The sequence below is a fragment of the Pelodiscus sinensis genome, chromosome 8 (genome assembly GCF_052426305.1).
Source record: "Pelodiscus sinensis isolate ZL-2025 chromosome 8, ASM5242630v1, whole genome shotgun sequence".
NCBI lineage: Eukaryota > Metazoa > Chordata > Testudines > Trionychidae > Pelodiscus > Pelodiscus sinensis.
In genome coordinates, this window is record NC_143059.1 from 55032175 (window position 1) to 55052058 (window position 19884).

The 19884-nt window shown below is 44.6% G+C and overlaps 1 protein-coding gene across 1 annotated transcript; it reads right to left on the reverse strand.

The window, feature by feature from the left end:
- Window positions 1-100: 100 nt before the first annotated feature.
- PSTK (phosphoseryl-tRNA kinase) lies at window positions 101-18681 on the reverse strand. Its single transcript, XM_006136096.5, has 6 exons — window positions 18306-18681; window positions 15907-16198; window positions 15414-15612; window positions 14901-14976; window positions 12995-13088; window positions 101-12740 (listed from the first exon to the last, which is right to left on the reverse strand). Exons 1-6 carry the CDS (start codon window positions 18678-18680, stop codon window positions 12538-12540), a joined length of 1239 nt encoding a protein of 412 aa, XP_006136158.3. The 5' UTR covers window position 18681; the 3' UTR covers window positions 101-12537.
- Window positions 18682-19884: the final 1203 nt, after the last annotated feature.

The window sequence follows — 19884 nt, forward strand, 5'->3', positions numbered from 1 at the left end:
TGCTACTCATGAGCAGTATTTACTCTTGCAAGCAGTTTCATCCACTGCAGTGAAGACTAGTTGCCTGTGTACACTACAAAGTTCACTGAACTTAATGGAAAGATTCCAGTGGTCTTTGGATCCAATAGAAATGGGAAGCTTTGTGTTCTCTATAGCTACTATCAAATAACTACTGAATTCATTAGTGTAATGTCAAAATCTGCTCCAGGAACATACATTAATATGCACTAAGCACTGTTTTAGGATTGAAAAGAGTAGACTTAATGAAGCTGAGTGATTCTTGCAACTAGATTGCAAGAGAGTGTAAGGCAGAGCAGAACTAACGTAGCCAATTGCCGTTTCCAACAGCAGTATTCATCAGAACTAAAAATGTATTCAGTTTATGGTACCTCAACACCGGGGGGAGGGGGAGGGAAACTAGTGTAAATTCAAGTAAAACACAAATGATTAAAGAGATGGAAGAAGTGTCAGACGGACATAAAAATGTAAAAGAACAGAGGTGTAGCTTAGCTATACTACTACTGTAAATGGAATGAGTGGGGAAACATAAGTATCTGAAGAGGGCAAAGACATACTTAGGAGTAACAAAGAACAATACTAGTTGAATAGATATAGTGTAGCCTCAGCAAAGGAAGTGGAGCAGTCTTTGTTGTTTAGGGCATACACAAACCCTGCATGGACTGGAAAACATACAGAAAAGTAATCCTGTACCAGAAGGGCCAAAGGAGTTCTTTCCATTCCTTATCATCTCCAATATTAATGTTACTCATTTCTTGAACAAAAATGATGACAGCATGATAATAGTGAATTAGATCAGGACTGGCAACAGGCAAGGAGGGAAGAATCACCTTTTGTTGCTACAAATGAGTGGTTCTTGCTGACTCCCATAGTACTAAGTTCTAATGTGCGCAGTATTCAGTCTTTTAATCAGAACTTCTAAGGTGGTCTGGGAATGAAGAAGAAAAAGAGGAAGCTTCAAGATGGCACATAATTCTATTTCCTAACCTATCCATTGAAAAAGTGTGGTACTCTTCCTGCATGGTAAATTATTTTAAAAAGAGTTAACGTGTGCTGAACTTGTTTCTATTATTTAATTCAAAAGATCACCTGCTTCAATATGTTGTAACTAGGTGGGGGGAAATGAATTGGATAGGCCAATGTTTGGATAATTTGCATATAGTGAAATGATGCTATCAAATGAGTATTTAAGGAGTCCTGGCATGTTTACTTACCAGTAAATTTAAATCATTAAGCCTTACTAAAAGCTTAACGAATTCAATGTAATGTAAGTATAAACAACTCAAGAAATGTAAAAGCTAATGCTACTGAGAATCTTCATTCAGGCCACTATAAACTTACATGTTACTGCAGAATATGAAAAATCCATACCCCTTAATGTAGCCAGTGTTATGTTAGCCCCCCACTGGCAGAGGTGGATTAACTACACCCTAAGGACAAGCTTTACTAAAGCACCTCAAGGGTGTAGGTGTTTAAATATAGACCTGTCCTCAAAAAGGATACTTGCTGGTTTTATGACTCATTACAACAATTTTTAAACGTGATGCTCTGCTCTGGTTATCTTTCCAGACCTGAAGAGCTCTAAAGCACAAAAGTTTGTCTTCTCTACCAACAGAAGTTGGTCCCAAAATATATTACCTTATTCACTTTGTCATATCTTGGGCTCAATACAACTAAAACAACACTTCAAACAACTCTGACATAGCATATCAAGGTTAATGTTTTACAGGATACCCATGTGATTTGCAGAATTGCTATTTGCGGCGCCGTGTATTTGCAGGAGTTTCCTGTCCCAGCCTGGGGAGTGGGAGGTGGGAGCTGGGAGTGAGTTCTCTGCGGCTCCCAGCCCTGGTGGTGATTCCCCCACAGCTCGTATCTCTGGGGTGAGTTCAGGAGCCATTGGGAGCTCACCATGGGGGCCAGGAGCCATATTTGCAAATTTCACCATTTGCAGTGGTGCCAGAGACGCATTCACTGTGACTGACAAACATTTCCTTTAACAGTCGGATGACTAAGCAAAAAAATACTTCTAAACAGTGCCTCAACATTTATATTACATGGCTTCCTTAAAATTGTATGCTATAGTTTGGTTTGCATTTTGCTTTGTATTTTAGAGAATGTGGCTCACATCTATTTTACATGCAATCACTCTCTAGTTATACATTTGGTATTAACTAGCTCTACAGAGCTGTATAACTTTGAAAGAAAACGTACAGTGCCTTCACTTATACTGCTGCTTCAGCTACACCGTTGTAGTGCTTCCATGTAGTAGACATTACCTATGCTGACAGGAGGGATTCTCCCATCAGCATAGGCAATCCAGCACTCCAAGGCTTTTGTGCAAAAACCGGTGGAGTGTCCATACCTCAAGCACGTTTTTGTACAATTTACAGTAGAATGACAGAACAGAGGGCTTTTTGCAGTGTAGGTATACCTCTTTCTACGAGGAATAACTCCTTTTTGCGCAAGAGTTCTTGCACAAAAAGGTGCATGTGGACACTCAACAGGGGTTTCTTGCACAAAAAGAGCCTATCGGAAAAAGCACAGGTGCTCTGATGGCCATTCTGTTAATGGCAATCAGAGCTTTCTTGTACTAGAGTTCCCATGTAGCGTGGACGCTCTTTTTGCGCAAAAGTACATTGCTTTTGTAGTGTGGACACACTTTTGCGCAAGAATTTTTTGCAGAAGATCTCTTCCGCAAAAAGCTTCTTGTGCAAAAAGCCTGCAGTCTAGACATAGCCCAAGAGGTCAGAGCTAGTTTGGTGGAAGAATTGACCTAGCACTGCCTTCAGCAGGGATTAGATTGACATAGCTAGGTCTTGTGTGGATTTTTCACATCCCAGGAAGACCAGTGCTTAGTAATTTACCGTGCACATTATCTGTCCAGATCCCCTTTTTAATGGCTCATAAGTTGGGCTACAATTTTCTCATGGAAATTTTTAATAACCATTTTCGCTGCTGCAAAATCTTTGTCAGTGAAAGCAGAGGAGTGCGGACGTGTACAGTGTTGGTGAATGAGCTCACCCTGCAGCCATGGCTCTTGTCTCCTGGGGTTAGGCTTGGCTCTCTGCTCTGGGCATTGTTATCTAGCACGTGGGTTCGCAGCACCACTCTAATTGAGCTATACACACCTATGCTGATGGAGATGGAAGGGGCTGAGGAACCAAATAAGATTTGCATTTCAACACAGCACAAATTTGTCTCCTGCTCCTCCCTCTCCGGCTCCATACCAATCCCAAATGGTAGTGTGGCATTAGGGCACAACACTTGTAGGTTTGGGGGTGAATTAAAATTCAGGTTCTGTGACCACCTTGATGTCTGTGACCAAACTGTAGCCTTACTCATCTTCATATTTGAAATGTACTTGATTATTCCTATTTTCTAGATTATTCCTAAAATGTTGACATTTAATAACTTAGCATTTTAGCATTGAACTAATGCATGTGCAAAAAGCCTCAATTTAAGAAAAAAACATAGGTAGCTTTAACATTATTTGCTTAGGTCACTAAAAAGCTACTGAATGAATGTATTTCATCTTTTCTGAGGAGCTTTTGCACTCAAAGCATGGAATGTTTTAACTCTAAAGCAAACTAAAGAACAACATTACAGGCAGATAATAACAGGGCATTATAATGTAAGTTTGTATACCGCCTTAATCGTAGCTGTTGCAATAGTGCTTATTTTAAATAAGAACTGCATAGAACTAAGCTACTCAGCCCTAGTTGTGTTTTTGATTTTTATATAGGAAAATTGTAACCCAGAAATAAATCTTTCCATGGCTCGCAATATTCCAACCAATGTATATGTTCTAGTTAGAACTGGCAACCTGTTTTTGCTGGGGAAAAAGCTATTTCTTTTGTATAGCTTAACACCAACAATGTTATATGTCAAGTCTATGATGATAATCAAATTGATTGCTTCAGGTTTTGCAGAATGGGTGTCAGAGATATGACCAGGACATGATTACTTGGAACACTATTTGGTTGACACAAGGTGTTCCATAGTTTCAAATCTGTTTCCGCAGTCACAAACTGGATTGGGTCTCAGTATGCTTTATAGAGGAGGTATGTGCACCTGCCATGTGATGTACAGATGGGATTCAAAGTGGACCTCCCACATTTTCTATGGAAGGGAAAAGCCACTACGTTCTTTAGTTGGGTCCCTGAGGAGATGTTTTGTTCAGGATGTTACCTTCCACCTTGCTTATCACTGAAAACCTCAAGCCTGCAAGTCAAAAGGTTTAATAGGGTTCACTGGCAATCTTGGTATATGATTTAGGTCCTCATATCTTGAAAGATCTTTGTTCCATTGAATTGAATAATTCTGATGCTGCAACAAAGTAAGAGTATCATGGGAAGCCACAGTTATGTATTGATTTTATTGTGCCATAACTAGCCACATAGCAGTGTTAAGTTGAGAATCAATGAGTGATGTTTGGGAGATGTGCATCTAGACATGTGACCAATATCTTGTCGAGTAAACAAGTACTGGTAAAGAGGTCCACAGAATTTTTGTATCTGCTGTCCAGGTCATTCCTGCCAGGTTCTGGATGAGATTTACACACATCTTTATTTTATTGATATTTTTCATGTGCTGGTAGTATATGAGGCTTCAGTCTCATGTCCTACCAAGATATTTCAGGGTGGGATTGTATCTGCTGGCTACCAAAATTCACATATAGTTCCATTGTAGCTTTTTGATTGTTTGAATTAAATGCTGACAGCAGTCATGGTGGGGTTTGCTTTTAGCTGCTACTGTAAAATATTTTTTCATAGTTTTTAAAGTCCTGGGTTAGGATTTGTTCTATGGTGAATAAATACTGTGCTATACAAATTTCCATGGAGCTGGTATAGATTTTAAGCAGGATCAGTGCAAGGCTACTTTGTAATTATACTGTATGCCTACTTAAATACTGGCACTATGCTTTCATTGTGGGGCAAAAAGGATTTAGGAGAAAGGTGTTTTCCTTAGCATATGCTAGTAAGACTCAACATTGCATACTGTATGTGCTAACAGGTCAACAGAGTTGTTAGGTCCCCAGGGCAAGGTCGGAGAGGACAATTCCATGCTCCCAGAAGGGGCAAGGCTGAGACAGCCCACAGTGTCACCAGCTAGGCCTAAGAGCTTCCCAGCTAGGCCTAAGAGCTTCCCAGCTAGGCCTAAGAGCTTCCCGGAGCCTGCCACACAGTGCTCCAGCAGTGATGTAAAGGGTCTGGGCTAAAACTGCTGCCGCTCCTGTCCTTTTGAATGGCTAGGCTCTGGGGCAACTGCCCCATTTGCTTCCCTTGTCAATGGGCCTGCATGCTAACCACTATAAAAGGATCCAGAATGATTCTTTAATATGCTTGTTCACTTTCATTGATTCCTTACCAGTAAAGGAGGAATGAACTAGTACTGAGCCTCGCTGAGACTCAACTGTAGTAAACATCTATTACTGTTATGCTGACTGTTAGGTAAAAGCTCACTGAAGCCATTGGGTGTAACATCTGCTTTTCATTCATGATAAATGTAGAAAGTAATTAAGTTCCTTTATGGAACCAACAGTTGAAACACTAGAACCCACTGCCCAAAACACAAGCGACCTGCAAGGTTGGAGTAGGAATTGTGATGTGGTCTCAGGGGGCTGTCCTCTGGGTGTGAATGTAAATGCAGGGAGATGGATATTATTTGCTGCAGGTGTGTGTGTGTGTAAGTAGGTGTGTAAGAGAGAAGGCAGTAGAAGAGCCCCCCCAAAAAACACTTGTAGCATGACTCTGACAGTACATCTACATTGCAGAGCCATTTTGAGATACCAGAAGAATCCTGAAATAGCTATTCCGCATCTATTGAAGCAGCCCGTTATTTTGAAATATATTTTGAAATTAACAGGCAGCTTATTTCATCCTGGTAAACCTGTGTAGGCAGTGCCAAATTATTAAATAAGTTATTTCAAAATACACTTGAAATAAGCTGTGCAAATTGCATAGCTTATTTTGAGCTATGGGTGCTGCGTAGATGCATCCTGAGAGAGTTTCTGAATAGAGTGCTGTCTGGAAAGTGGCTTGGCACTGAACAAAGAAAATACTGTTTGATTCCTACTGCATTCAGGGAAACAAGGATTTTATGTATAATTGTAATTAAATGGGATTGCATCAAACAAACAACTGACTCCATTGTCAATTTCTCCTCCTAATAGAAATAACCCAAAGGACCTGAGTTACTGGCTAACTACTCAAGTCAATTTATTAGGGCATAAGCTTTCATGGGCTGTAGCTCACTTTGTCAACATCATGCATGAGGTGCACTTCATGAAAGATTATGCCCTAATAAATCTGTTAGTCTTTAAGGTGCCACAGGACTCCTCATTGTTTTTGCTGAAACAGACTAACATGGTTATCCCTCTGAAAATAATCTGAGAAGTCATCTTTTAACTATTGCTTCCTATAGTGAAACTGTCCTCCATCACTTTTTAGGCCTTTCTAACTGTGTCTATATTGCAAAGTGCATTCAGTCTCATTTGACACTGATCCCAGGAGTCAACCAGCAGAATCCTATCATTCCATGGGACAATTTCCTTATCCCTCACTATCCCAACAATCTGCAATCACTTTAATTTATAAAGTCACTTCATCCTCTTCACTGGGACTCTGCTACTGGCTCCCATCGGGCACCATGCCAGCTGGTCATAAAACAGAGTTGGAGCCATACCAGTCCAAGTCATCATAAAATGGGCGTTCTGTTGGGCCATTCACAAGTTGCCCAAGGCAAGGTTCTTGCCCCATGTCTTCTAGTACTTGCTCTTTGCCCTCTTAATATGCTCACTGCACTGACCACCTGTCTGGAAATTGTGTAGAGCTGCCAGCTTTTTAGCTATTTGCTGATATAGGTGCTCCTTCCTGGTGCTTTAGCTGAAGTTCAGCTTTACGGGCCTCACCCTAGAAAATTACCCTTTCATAGGATAAGCACATATAACACTAAAGGAAAGTCTACACTAGGAAATTATTTCAAAATAATAACTCCCAAAATAACTATTTTGAAATAGCGTGTTACAGGGAAGCCTTGAAATTAGTCCTAGTCAGGCTCCTCAATATGGCTACGCTACCTCAACTTAGAGCCCCAGGAATCATAGAATCACAGAACCATAGAGCTGGAAGAGACCTCAGAAGATCATCAAGTCCAGCCCCCTGCTCTAGGACCAATCCCAATTAAATCAACCCAGCCAGGACTTTATCAAGCTGAGACTTAAAACACCTCTAGGGATGGAGACTCCACTACTTCCCTAGGTAACCCATTCCAGTGCTTCACCATCCTCCTAGTGAAATAGTTTTTTCTAATATCCAACCTGGACCTCTCCCACCACAACTTGAGACCATTGCTCCTTGTTCTGCCATCCGTCACTACAGAGAACAGCCTTTCTCCATCCTCTTTGGAACCTCCCTTAAGGAAGTTGAAAGCTGCTATCATATCTCCCCTCACTCTTCTCTTCTGCAGACAAAAACAGACCCAACTCCCTCAGCCTCTCCTCATAGGTCATATGCTCCAACCTCCTAATAATTTTGGTTGCCCTCCGCTGGACCCTCTCCAGTGCATCCACATCTTTTTTGTAGTGGGGGGCCCCGAACTGGACACAATACTCCAGATATGGCCTCACCAGAGCCAAATAAAGGGGAATAATCACATCTCTGGATCTGCTGGCAATGCTCCTCTTAATGCAACCTAATATGCCATTAGCCTTCTTGGTTACAAGGCCACACTGTTGACTCATATCCAACTTCTCATCCACTGTAATCCCCAGGTCCTTTTCTGCAGAACTACTACTTAGCTGGTTGGTCCCCAGCCTGTAACAATGCTTGGGATTCTTCTGTCCCAAGTGCAGGACTCTTATGGCCCAATCCTCCAATTTGTCTAAGTCACTCTGGAACCTATTTCTGTCCTCAAGCATATCTACATCTCCCCCTACCTTAGTGTCATCTGCAAACTTGCTGAGGGTTCAATCCATCCCCTCATCCGGGTCAATAAAGATACTGAACAAAACCGGTCCTAGAATCGAACCTTGGGGCACTCTGCTAGAAACCGACCGCCATCCTGACATCGATCTGTTGATCACTACCCACGGGGCCCGGCCTTCTAGCCATCTTTCTACCCATTTTACCGTCCATTTATCCAACCCACATTCCCTTAACTTGCTGGCAAGAATATTGTGGGAGACCGTATCAAAAGCCTTGCTAAAGTCAAGGTATATCACATCCACTGATTTTCCCATGTCCACAGAGCCAGTTTCCTCATCATAGAAGCTAATAAGATTGGTCAGGCACGACTTGCCCTTTGTGAATCCATGCTGACTATTCTGGATCACTTTCCCCTCTTCCAAGTGCCTCAAAATGGATTCCTTAAGGATCCCTTCCATGATTTTTCCAGGAACCGAGGTAAGATTGACCAGCTTATAGTTCACTGGATCGTCCTTCTTCCCTTTTTTTGAAGATTGGCACTACATTTGCCTTTTTCCAATCATCCGGGATCTTTCCCAATCTCCACGACTTTTCAAAGATAATGGCCAAAGGCTCCTCAATGACATTTGCCAACTCCCTCAGTACCCTTGAATGCATTAAGTCCGGACCCATGGATTTGTGTACATTTAGTTTTTCTAAATAGTTCCTAACCTGTTCTTTACCCACCAACGTCTGTCCATCTTCATCCCATCTTGCGTCACTTAGCCCATTAGTCCGGGAGCCGACCTTGTCCGTGAAGACAGAGGCAAAGAAAGCACTGAGTACTTCAGCTTTCCCCACATCATCTGTCACTAGGTTACCTTCTTCATCCAGTAGGAGCCCTACACCCTCTCTGATCACCTTCTTCTTGTTAACATGCCTGTAGAAACCTTTCTTGTTATCCTTCACGTCCTTTGCCAGTCGCAATTCCAATTGCGCTTTCGCCTTCCTGATACCCCCCTGGCATTCTCAAGCTATACATTTAAATTCCTCCCTGGTCATTTGTTCAAGTTTCCACTTTTTGTAAGCTTCCTTTTTGTGCTTAAGTTCACCAAGGATTTCCCCTGTAAGCCAATCTGGTCTCCTATCATGTTTACCTCTCTTGCTATGCATTGGGATGGTTTCTTCCTGTGCCTTCAATAAGGCTTCTTTAAAATATTGCCAGCTGTCCTGGAGTCCTTTCCCCTTCATGTTAGCATCCCAGAGGATTCTGTCCATCCGGTCTCTGAGGGAGTCAAAATCTGCTTTTCTGAAATCCAAGGTGTGTATTTTACTATTCTCCTTTCTTCCTTTGATCAGGATCCTGAAATCTACCATCTCATGATCACTGCTTCTGAGGTTGTCACTCACCTCTACTTCCCCTATTAGTTCCTCCCTGTTTGTGAGCAGAAGGTCAAGCTGCGCACGGCCCCTGGTTGGATCCTTCAGCACTTGTACCAAGAAGTTATCCCCAACATTCTCCAAAAACTTCCTGGATTGCCTGAGTACTGCCGTATTGGTTCTCCAACAGATGTCAGGGTGATTAAAGTCCACCACGAGAACCAGGGCCTGCAATCTGGAAGCCTCTCTCAGTTGTTCGAAGAAAGCCTCATCTACCTCATCCACCTGATTCGGTGGCCTGTAGTAGACACCAACCACAACATCACTGCTGTTGTTTGCACCTCTAAACTTAATTCATAGACTCTCAACATGTTTTTCTCCCTCTATATACTGGAGTTCTGTGCAATCATAGTGGTCTCTTAAATATAGTGCAACTCCCCCTGCCTGTTCTTCCTGAACAGTCTATACCCTTCCATGACAGTGCTCCAGTCATGCGAGTCATCCCACCAAGTCTCTGTTATCCCAATTAAATCATATTTCTTGGACTGGGCCAGAGCCTCCAGTTCTTCCTATTTATTGCCCAGGCTTCTCACATTGGTGTACAAACACCTCAGATAACCAGTTGATCACCCTATCTTCTCCATTTGAATCAGGGGTCCTTCTTTCTTGCTCGTTCCTCTTTGCATTTCTTTCCGGTATCTGAATTTTCCACTTCCCTCAGGGTTTTGGTCACCATCCCCCAACTAACCTAGTTTAAAGCCCTCCTCACTAGGTTTGCAAGCCTGCCCGCGAAGATGCTCCTTCCTCTCTTGGTTAGGTGGATCCCATCTCTTCCTAACAATCCTTGTACCCTGAACAGAGTCCCATGGTCGAAGAAACCAAAGCCCTCTCTGCGACACCACCTGTGCAGCTATGCATTTACTTCCTCAATTCAATGATCCCTGCCCAGTGCTTTCCCTTCAACAGGGAGGATGGACGAGAACACCATTTGCGCTCCGAATTCTTTGATACTTCTTCCCAGAGCTACATAATCCGCAGTAACCCGCTCAAGGTCATTCTCGGCTGTACTGTTAGCTTCCACGTGGAGAAGCAGGAAGGGATAGCGATATGAAGGTTTGATCAGTTTTGTAAGCCTCTCAGTCACATCCTGAATTCGAGCTCCCAGTAAGCAGCACACCTCTCGAGATTCCAGGTCTGGATGGCAGATGGATGGCTCAGTCCCTCTTAGGAAGGAGATCCCAACCACCACCACCCATCGTCTTTTTTTGGGGGTGGTGGTCGTGGAACCCCCATCCCTAGAACTATGCATCCCATGCCTTCCAGTAGATGGTGTTCCCTTCCAGTTTCTTCCTTGTGAGGTCCCTTCCAAAGCATTCACCACTGCAGAGCCTGTGGAGAGAGCCTGAAAGCAATTACTTACCTCTATAGCATTGGGGGATTCCCGTGCTGGCCTTTTTTCCCTTCTAGAAGTTACATGCTACCAGTTCTCCCCCTGGTTCCGTACTGCCCTCTCTGGTTCTTCCACGTGCCGTGCTTGCAGGCTTAAATGCTGCCTTCTATCGAGGAAGTCTTCATCCTCTCTGATCGAGCATAGGGTTGACACTTGGGCCTTCAGTCCTCTAACTTTTTCTTCCAAAATGGCGACCAGCTTGCACTTAGTGCAGATGAAATCCGTTCTTTCTTCCAGGAGGAAGACAAACCTGGCACACACTGTGCAGGTAACAACAGCAGACCTATCACCATCCATACCTGCTGTCCTGGAGAAAGGATTTAAAAGAAAGGCAAGAAACCCTCGCCCCCTTCCCTGTCCCCTTCCAAACTCCCTCTCTAAACTCCCTGTTAGCACTCATCTGTTCACAAGCTCCCTGGTAGCTTGCTCACTGCTTTATAAAGCCCTGGACTGCCTGAAAGTCCCTCCCTCTACCAAGGCTCAGCCAATCAACAGAGGCTTCTACAATTCTAACTTTAATTAGAAGCCAACAGTTTCCACCTGCCAGTCACAGCAGGAAGCACTGGGGAGTAATTACTTTGAATGAGTCTGGGGAGTAACTATTGCTGCAGGTTTGATGATCTCTATTGCCAAATATTGTAGAGTAGAGATCATGAAAATGAGAAACTCAGGCTCCATCTAGACTGCATTGCTTTTTTGGAATACCTCCAGTCCAAGGAACATGTCCGCTTTTTCAGAAAAATTTTCAAAAAAGCAGACACACTCTTTCACCATCCCTGTAAACCTCATTTTATGAGGAATAAGGGATGGCCATGTAGATGCGCCAAATTTCGAAAGAGCCTCTTTTGAAAGTAAATTGGAAAAAGATATACAATTTGTGTACTACAAGTAGCGTATCTTTTTCCGATTTAACAGTGCAGTCTAGACATAGCCACATTGACCACATGCTGCTGAGAGAACTTTTGCAGCTGCTGTGCCTTTCTATCTACATTACTATAGCAAACAACTGCTATGGAAAAGTTGCAGGGTACAAAGATACCCTAATACTCTCTCTTTATACCTAGCATTTTACATATTAAATAACATCATGCAGACATTAACCAGGTACTGTCTGTACTGACTATTACATAAGGCAAATTATAATTTCGCACAGATGCAATGACTCACTCTATTGTTATGCAGGATGACATGTGACTACTTGACTGCCCCAAAAGGAATGATTATTCTAATAATGTGTGTGTTGGGGGGAGGGTTAGGCACCAAGAGCAAGCAACATTTGAGACCAGAGCTTTTCTACCTATTTACTTCATTACTGCCTAGATATAAATACTTTGGAAGAGCAAGAAATTGGGAAATTTGAGAATTCTTTGCTTCTATTATTTGTTCTACTGAAAAAGGACAAGTGACATTGGAAAAAAAAGCTAGTGAGCTAATATGAGATGGGGAAAGAACACAGGAATGGATACATTGGTAATCAAGGAAATACAGAAGCAAAAATGAAGAACACTATGGACAGAAAAGTCAGGAAAGGAGTTCAAAGATTTGAATCAAAGATGTTTAGACACACAAATTGGAACTATAGCTACAAAATCTCTTTAATCTTCAAAACTCATTTCTCGCTATTGTTGGACTGGTCTTAAAGATGGAATACCTGAGGGTATTTGTTTGTTTGATAACACTGTGACAGACATAAAATGATAAATTAACATAAATCTCCACACATTGCAGCTGTGACTTCCTTAGTTTTAGCCATCCTGCTGAATAAGCTGTTTCTGGCATTCCTTAAGCTGAAAATACAGTGTGCTCATTTAAAAGGAAAACTTTCTTCACTATGTTGTCTGTTGCTTGTTGGAATGAAGTGATGGTATTTGTAACAAATTCATTACTTTGAAGATTCCTTTGTCGTAAATCTTCCAAAAACTCTGCTTTAAGCTTATTAAGTTCTTCTGCCAGAATCTTCATCTCACTTGGGCATATATGTTTATCTAAAAGAAGAATAAAACTATAGTTTTATCTTAAAATAAAGTTTGAATGTTTCAAAGTTCTAGGCCCAGATCCTACAAACAATTAACTTCAGTGGGACTTCTCATAAGAGTAAAGTTTTAGATTAATGTAGCTGCAGGATTCTAGGGTCTGATCTTTTACTAAGTGTACCAGGATTTTATAGTTTCAGCCTTATATTAGTTACCAATCAAGCAATATGCTGGTGGAGAATGACAATTAAATATGTGATGCATACCTTTCACATCCTTCATTATCTGAGAAACAATTCGTCTGAAAGCCTGGTCAGCTTGGTGAAGAATACTAGCTGCACAAATGGCTCTGTCTGTTTCCTATTCAAGATCAAGAGAAAGTTATATTTAATAGTAGAAATGAATCAAGAATGTTTAGTTGCTTTATAATTTCACCTGCTTCTGTGTGTCCCTGTTCTACTGCATGTAAATATACTGATTCTGAGGAATGCATTATTACAGGGCAGACTGGCATTTAGCCACAGCTTTATCTTGGGATAGCATCGAGCTGCAACATGGTATTGCCTCGGAGTGTCTCCGTGGTACCAGGGAAAAGCAATCTCTACCACCACTTTAAGGGGAGGCTGCATACTATTTTCTTCTCAATGTGGTCAGTCAGTTCTGGGAGGCATTATCGTAACTATTGTAGAACACTCAAACCTTGCTAAAACAGTCTTAATGACCTAAGACTTTGTAGCACAATCACTATATTTCATGCAGAAAAAAACCTCATTACATACATACAGGCAGTCCCCGAGTTACGCGGATCCGACTTATGTCGGATCCGCAGTTACGAACGGGGCACTTCCTCTCCCTGGTCTCGAGCAGACCAGGGAGAGGAAGCAAAGCGGCGGCGGAACGCGCGGCCAGCTGACAGCCCAGACGCGTCTGGGCTGTCAGCTGGCCGCGCGCTCCGCTCCGCTCCCCTCCCCTGCAGACCAGGGGGAGGGGGAGCAGACCGGAGCAGAGCAGAGCGGCGGAACGCGCAGCCAGCTGACAGCCCAGACGCGTCTGGGCTGTCAGCTGGCCGCGCGTTCCGCCGCTCTTCTGTGCTCCGCTCTGCTCCCCCTCCCCCTGATCTGCAGGGGGGGGGAGCAGAGCGGAGCACGCGGCCAGCTGACAGCCCAGATGCGTCTGAGCTGTCAGCTGGCCGCGCGTTCTGCCGCTCTGCTCTGCTCCGCTCTGCTCCCCCTCCCCCTGGTCTGCAAACCATGGGGGGGGGGGGGAAGCAGAGCGGAGCACGCGGCCAGCTGACAGCCCAGACGCATCTGGGCTGTCAGCTGGCCGCGCGTTCCACCGCTCTGCTCTACTCTGCTCCCCCTCCCCCTGGTCTGCAGACCTGGGGGACGGGGAGCAGAGCAGAGCAAAGCTGCGGAGCCCGAGGGCAGCAGGATAGCCACGGCGCGTCTGGGCTGTCCCGCTGCCCGCGTGTTCCGCCGCTTTGCTCCCCGTCCCCCTGGTCTGTAGACCAGGGGGACGGGGAGCAAAGCAGAGCAAAGCCACGGAGCCCGAGGGCAGCAGGATAGCCACGGCGCGTCTGGGCTGTCCCGCTGCCCCCGTGCTCCGCGGCTTTGCTCCGGACGCCTGTGGTACAGCAGCTGGGGCGCTGCCGGTTGGTCCCGTAGCGCCGCTCTGGGTGCCACTGGACCAACCCAGCAGCACCCCAGCTGCTCTGCCCCAGGTGTCCCCTAGTCAGCAGCTGCTGAAAATGACCAGTGGCTGACTACAGGAAGCCCCTGCCCCGGGCTTCCTGGAATCAGCCGCTGATCAGTTTCAGCAGCAGCTGACTTGGGGATGCCTGGGGTTCTTAAGTTGAATCTGTATGTAAGTCAGAACTGGCGTCCAGATTCAGCCACTGTTGAAACTGATTAGTTTCAGCAGCGGCTGAATCTGGACGCCAGTTCCGACTTACATACAGATTCAACTTAAGAACAAACCTACAGTCCCTATCTTGTACGTAACCCGGGGACTGCCTGTAGTCTTTTTTTTCTTCTGTGCTTTTGCAAGCAAGAATGATGGACGGAATTTCTCATGTTTAGACACCACGGCAAACAGAGTACAACTAACAATGCACAATTAATTCTTTTTATATAATCTGCAGAAGGACATTTGTTTAAAGACAATTAGTACTACCTTTTGTTCGGTGTTGTCTTCAGCTTGTTTCTCTGGATTTTCCAAAGCAGTAGCCAACAAATTAATCACCTGCAAACTAAAAACAATGTCACAAAACTCTTATCTCATTTTGTAAAATCAACATACAATATCATGGCACAACCCCCCACCTCAACAGTTGTTTTCAGTTAAGATTGCAAACGGGTCTTAGTATCTTCTTTAGAAAGCTGGTTTTCCATGAATACAAAACACAAACAAACAGTTGGTTTAGGAAGACTGTGCAGAAGCATTTTTGCATGCATGTGCAAAAATAAGGACAAGCATCCCCTTAAGCCTCTGGAACCACTATTGGCTCAAGCTCCAAAGTTCTAAAATATTCTCTGTATGCAATATGCATTTGTGTTAATTCTCTGGGTTTAAAAAAATAGCTCCACAGAGTGTGTACAACATACTGCAATATGTGGTGCAGGAAAATTGCTCTTTGCCTCTATGAAAGCAAAGTATATAAAGGAGAACTTCAAAATAACAACATACCTATCTTCTGAAGTGCATTCAACACTTTTCAGGATCAGGCTATTTTGTTCCCATGTGTTTTTCTCTGGATTTGGTACTTCTATTTTTCTTGCCATTAGACATATGGTCTCATCAGGTAATGGCTGACTTCTCAGACAATTCCTCTGTAAACATGACTCAAGTGGACAGTCTAAAAATAACTGGCAGAAGCTCAATGAATCTAAAAGGATTTCACAAAATGTTGGGTTTGAAGAAAGTAGTAATTTTAAACCACAAAATTAATACTTTTTTGAACAATGTGAGAAATTGAGAAACTTTATATAAACTAAAAGTTGCAGTCACAGAAGCTAGTCACATTCTGTGCTTTATATTTAAATATTTTAGTCACTTAGAATGTATTTAACTATTAAACATAAAAAATGGGCTAAGCAATTAAAGTTCACTGACACAGCAGAATAACTATTTTGCTATAAAATATTAAATTGATGCATGTAAAGGACAAAAAAAAAATTACATTTCCGAGCTAGCTGGTATACTTCGTATCTCATGCTTTGATAATAAAAGTTGTCATCCAAAACTAAATACAGTGGTCTGGAAGCAGTTGCATTTATTAAGTAATGACAAGATTTGGCATCATGTATTTCTGAAGAGATTAAGCCTTGTTCTTTGAAACAGGAAACAAATCTTTTCCATGTTGCTTCAGTTCTGTTTAGTGGAGCATACAAATGATCTCCATTAATAAGAGCTTGCAAAAAGTGTTCGAGGTACACCAACAGTTCGTGTCGGTACAATTTCCAGCGAGAAAGCTATGAAGAAAACAGAGTATTTCACATTTTATTTTAAAATATTTAATTTAACAAATACAAACTCCCACCCTACGTGTTCCCTCCAGTTCTTTCTTATGACCTTGTGTCTGCTTTCTTTCTGCTGTCTATTACCGACAGCATAGCTTTCCATTTCCATATAAGCCCACTCCTTTTCCCCCTCATGGTCATCACCTCAGCACAGCACTTAAGTACATGCTTAACATCAGGCATATGCTAACACACATTTTCTTAATAGCAATTTAAGCATGTGCTTAACTGCTATATTGAATCAGTGCCCAAAGGATGATCACACCGAGAGGCTGGCTGCGTCTAGACTGGCATGATTTTGCGGAAATACTTTTAACGGAAAACGTTAAAAGTATTTCCGCAAAAGGGTGTCTAGATTGGCAAGGATGCTTTTGTGCAAAAAGTGCTTTTGCGCAAAAGCATCCATGCCAATCTAGACGCACTTTTGCGCAAGAAAGCTCCGATGGCCATTTTAGCCATTGGGCTTTCTTACGCAAAAAATTAAGGTGCCTGTCTACACTGGCCCTCTTGTACAAGTATCCTTGCGCAAGAGGGCTTATCCCTGAGCGGGAACATGAAAATATTTGCGCAAGAAGCACTGATTTTGTACATTACAAAGTCAGTTCTCCTGTGCGAATTCAAGCGGCCAGTATAGACAGCTAGAAAGTTATGTCTACACTGCAGGCTTTTTGCGCAAGAACAGCCGTTCTTGTGCAAATAGTTGCAGAACGTCTACATTTCAGGTGTGTTCTTGCACAAGTAAATTTACAGTACAGTGTCGGAAAACAGAGCTTCTTCTGGAAGAGTTATTCCTCTCCCCACCAGGAATAATCCCTCTTGTGCAAGAGCTCTTCCACATGAAGGCAGTGTAGACAGGTAACATTAATTTTTTGCGCAAGAAAGCCTTATGGCTAAAATGGCCATCAGAGCTTTCTTGCACAAGAGAGCGTCCACACAAGGACTCTTGTGCAAGAAGCCTGCAGTGTAGAGGTAGCCACAATGTATTTGTGCTTGAAAAACATGTAATGTCAGGTGTTATGTCTATTTCAGTTTGGATACAAACTATTCAGCCAGACAACTTGGGACCAATACTAATCGTAAGTAGCATCCTCATGTATTTTAAGGGAAAGAAGGCCTTTAGTTTCAGACTTTAATTCACTCAAATATGGCAGCCGATTTAAAACTAGCTCATACCTTAATACTTAGACTCTAGAGTGAGATTAGAGTAGAATTTTGACATTACTTCAAACTCTTTGCGCTTGTGCTTATGAAATAAACACTTAGCTAAAATGAGAACTGCGGGGCAGGAACAACTGTGGTCCCTCTCTGTCTAAAGCATTTGCTTAACCCCCTCACCTACAGCAATTGGGATATGGCAGGGTGTACTCTGCAAGGAAATGCGGAAAGAAAGGCAAAACAGAACGGAAATGCAAGAAATGGGTCAAAAGGGGAAGAGCTGCAGGAGGAGATGAGAGGAGGCTTCAGGCTGCTCAGAGTGTCCTCTGACTTTAATATAAAGGACAGATACTCAGCGCCTCTTGGGATCTAACCTTAGGTGGGAGAAGGAAGCTGTGCACGTGGGTCCACTTCCCCAGCGGCACCAACCCCGTAAGAAATTGGGGAAGAAATTCCCAGGCTCAGCCGTGAGCCTGCGCTGTGGTCAGTCAGCCCAGGACGGGCCCAGACACAGCGGACTGGTGAGTGATTTATCCACGTTCAGCTCGGAGGTATCAGGAGGAGCAAGCGGCCCCGTGGGAAAGAAGGGACATGCCCACAAGGTGGCGCTCATGGGTTGCCAATATCCCAGCCCTAGGAATAGCACAGGGGGCAGTGCCTGGAAAACAGCTGCGGGGGAGGAGGGGGAGAGGGGAGGGAGGACAGTGCTCGGGACCCAGCTGTCATGCGCGGAGATGGAGCGCAGCACAGGCCCAACTGAATCACGAGCTCAAGAAAGGGCGGGGCGATCAAGTTCCCGTTGCCAGGGAAGTGACGAAATTGGAACGGCAAAGCAGCGCCGGCCAATGAAGGGCGAGGAAACGTCAACCTACGCTAGCCAATAGCAAGATCAATCTGTACTGACCAATGGGTGTTGCGCTACCTGCCCCGCTTCTGTCTCTGGTTGGTTGAAAGCCTCAAGCGGCATGAGGTCATCGTAGGTCAGGAGGGCACAGTCCCAGCCTGGGTCCTCGCGCCGCTGTAGGCGGTCCCTCAGCGCCCGCGCCAGAGTGGACTTGCCCGCCGCCGGTAACCCGCACAAGACGCACACTCCTAGCCGCCGGATCCCGGTAGCCGCCATCGGGGCGGCGCCACTGACAGCGAGCGCCTCCGCGTCGGGAGACGAAAATCCGGAGGAAGGCGCCCGCGGGCACCCGTACACAGCGGACGCGACGCCCCGCCCTTTGCGCGTGCTGCTGTCGTTAGCGCCTGAACACGCTGGGCCTTGCAATACACGCATGCGCGCTAGCAATCGTACGTGTGCGCAGTGGCGCCAGTTTCCCATGTGGGAGGGGCGGGAAGCGCATCTCGCTTCCGTGTTCCAGCCCAGAGAGCGCCGCGCGCTCCGGTCCCTTTGCGACCGCGGTCACAGCCCTGGGAGGAGCCCCCGGGCTGCCTGGCGCGCGTTGGAGGCGCCTTTTGTATCTCTCGGTGGCCTTAGGTTTGCGCAGCTGGCGGTAAAAGTCCGGGCCCTGCCGGGTACCTGGCACAGCTCCGCGCCTTAGAAACACCAATTTTCCGGGCCCCCTTGCGAAGAGCAGGGTTTGCCTCAGCTGGCCAGGACTCCAACCTGCCGGCTTAGCTGTGCTGCCCCACACAAGCACCGGAGCGCCACCCAGGGAAGTGGGGATAGGGTGCTGCCTTTGGTCAGTTTGCAGGATCTGGGCCCTCGATTAAAACCACGTAATGTCTGCAGAGCCGATGAGACCCCCGTGTGCTGAGTCTGATTGGCTCACCAAGTTGCCTCCACAATGAACAGATGCATAGAATGTTACTATATCTGCAAAATACCCTTTGCAGCAGAGGTCACCAACCAGTAGATCAGGATCTGCCTGTAGATCTTGTTGCCTCTAACAGATGATCCTGACTGGTTTGGCTAGGAAGCTATCAAGCACTGGCACTTCAGTTGCCCCTCCACTCAAAGTCATTTATTTCATTTGTGAATTAGCACAGGAGATGGCAGTAGGGGTTCCCATATTGCATCTTTTTCTTAACCACTTAAGTTAAAAAAGAGAAATTCTTTGAAACACTGCGGCTACGTCTACACTGGCCCCTTTTCCGGAAGGGGCATGTAAATTTCACTAGTCGTCGTAGGGAAATGCGCGGGGGATTTAAATATCCCCCGCGGCATTTAAATAAAAATGTCCGCCGCTTTTTTCCGGCTTTTAAAAAAGCCGGAAAAGAGCGTCTAGACTGGCCCCGATCCTCCGGAAAAAGTGCCCTTTTCCGGAGGGTCTTATTCCTACTTCAAAGTAAGAATAAGAGCCTCTGGAAAAGGGCACTTTTTCCGGAGGATCGGGGCCAGTCTAGACGCTCTTTTCCGGCTTTTTTAAAAGCCGGAAAAAAGCGGCGGACATTTTTATTTAAATGCCGCGGGGGATATTTAAATCCCCCGCGCATTTCCCTACGACGACTCATGAAATTTACATGCCCCTTCCGGAAAA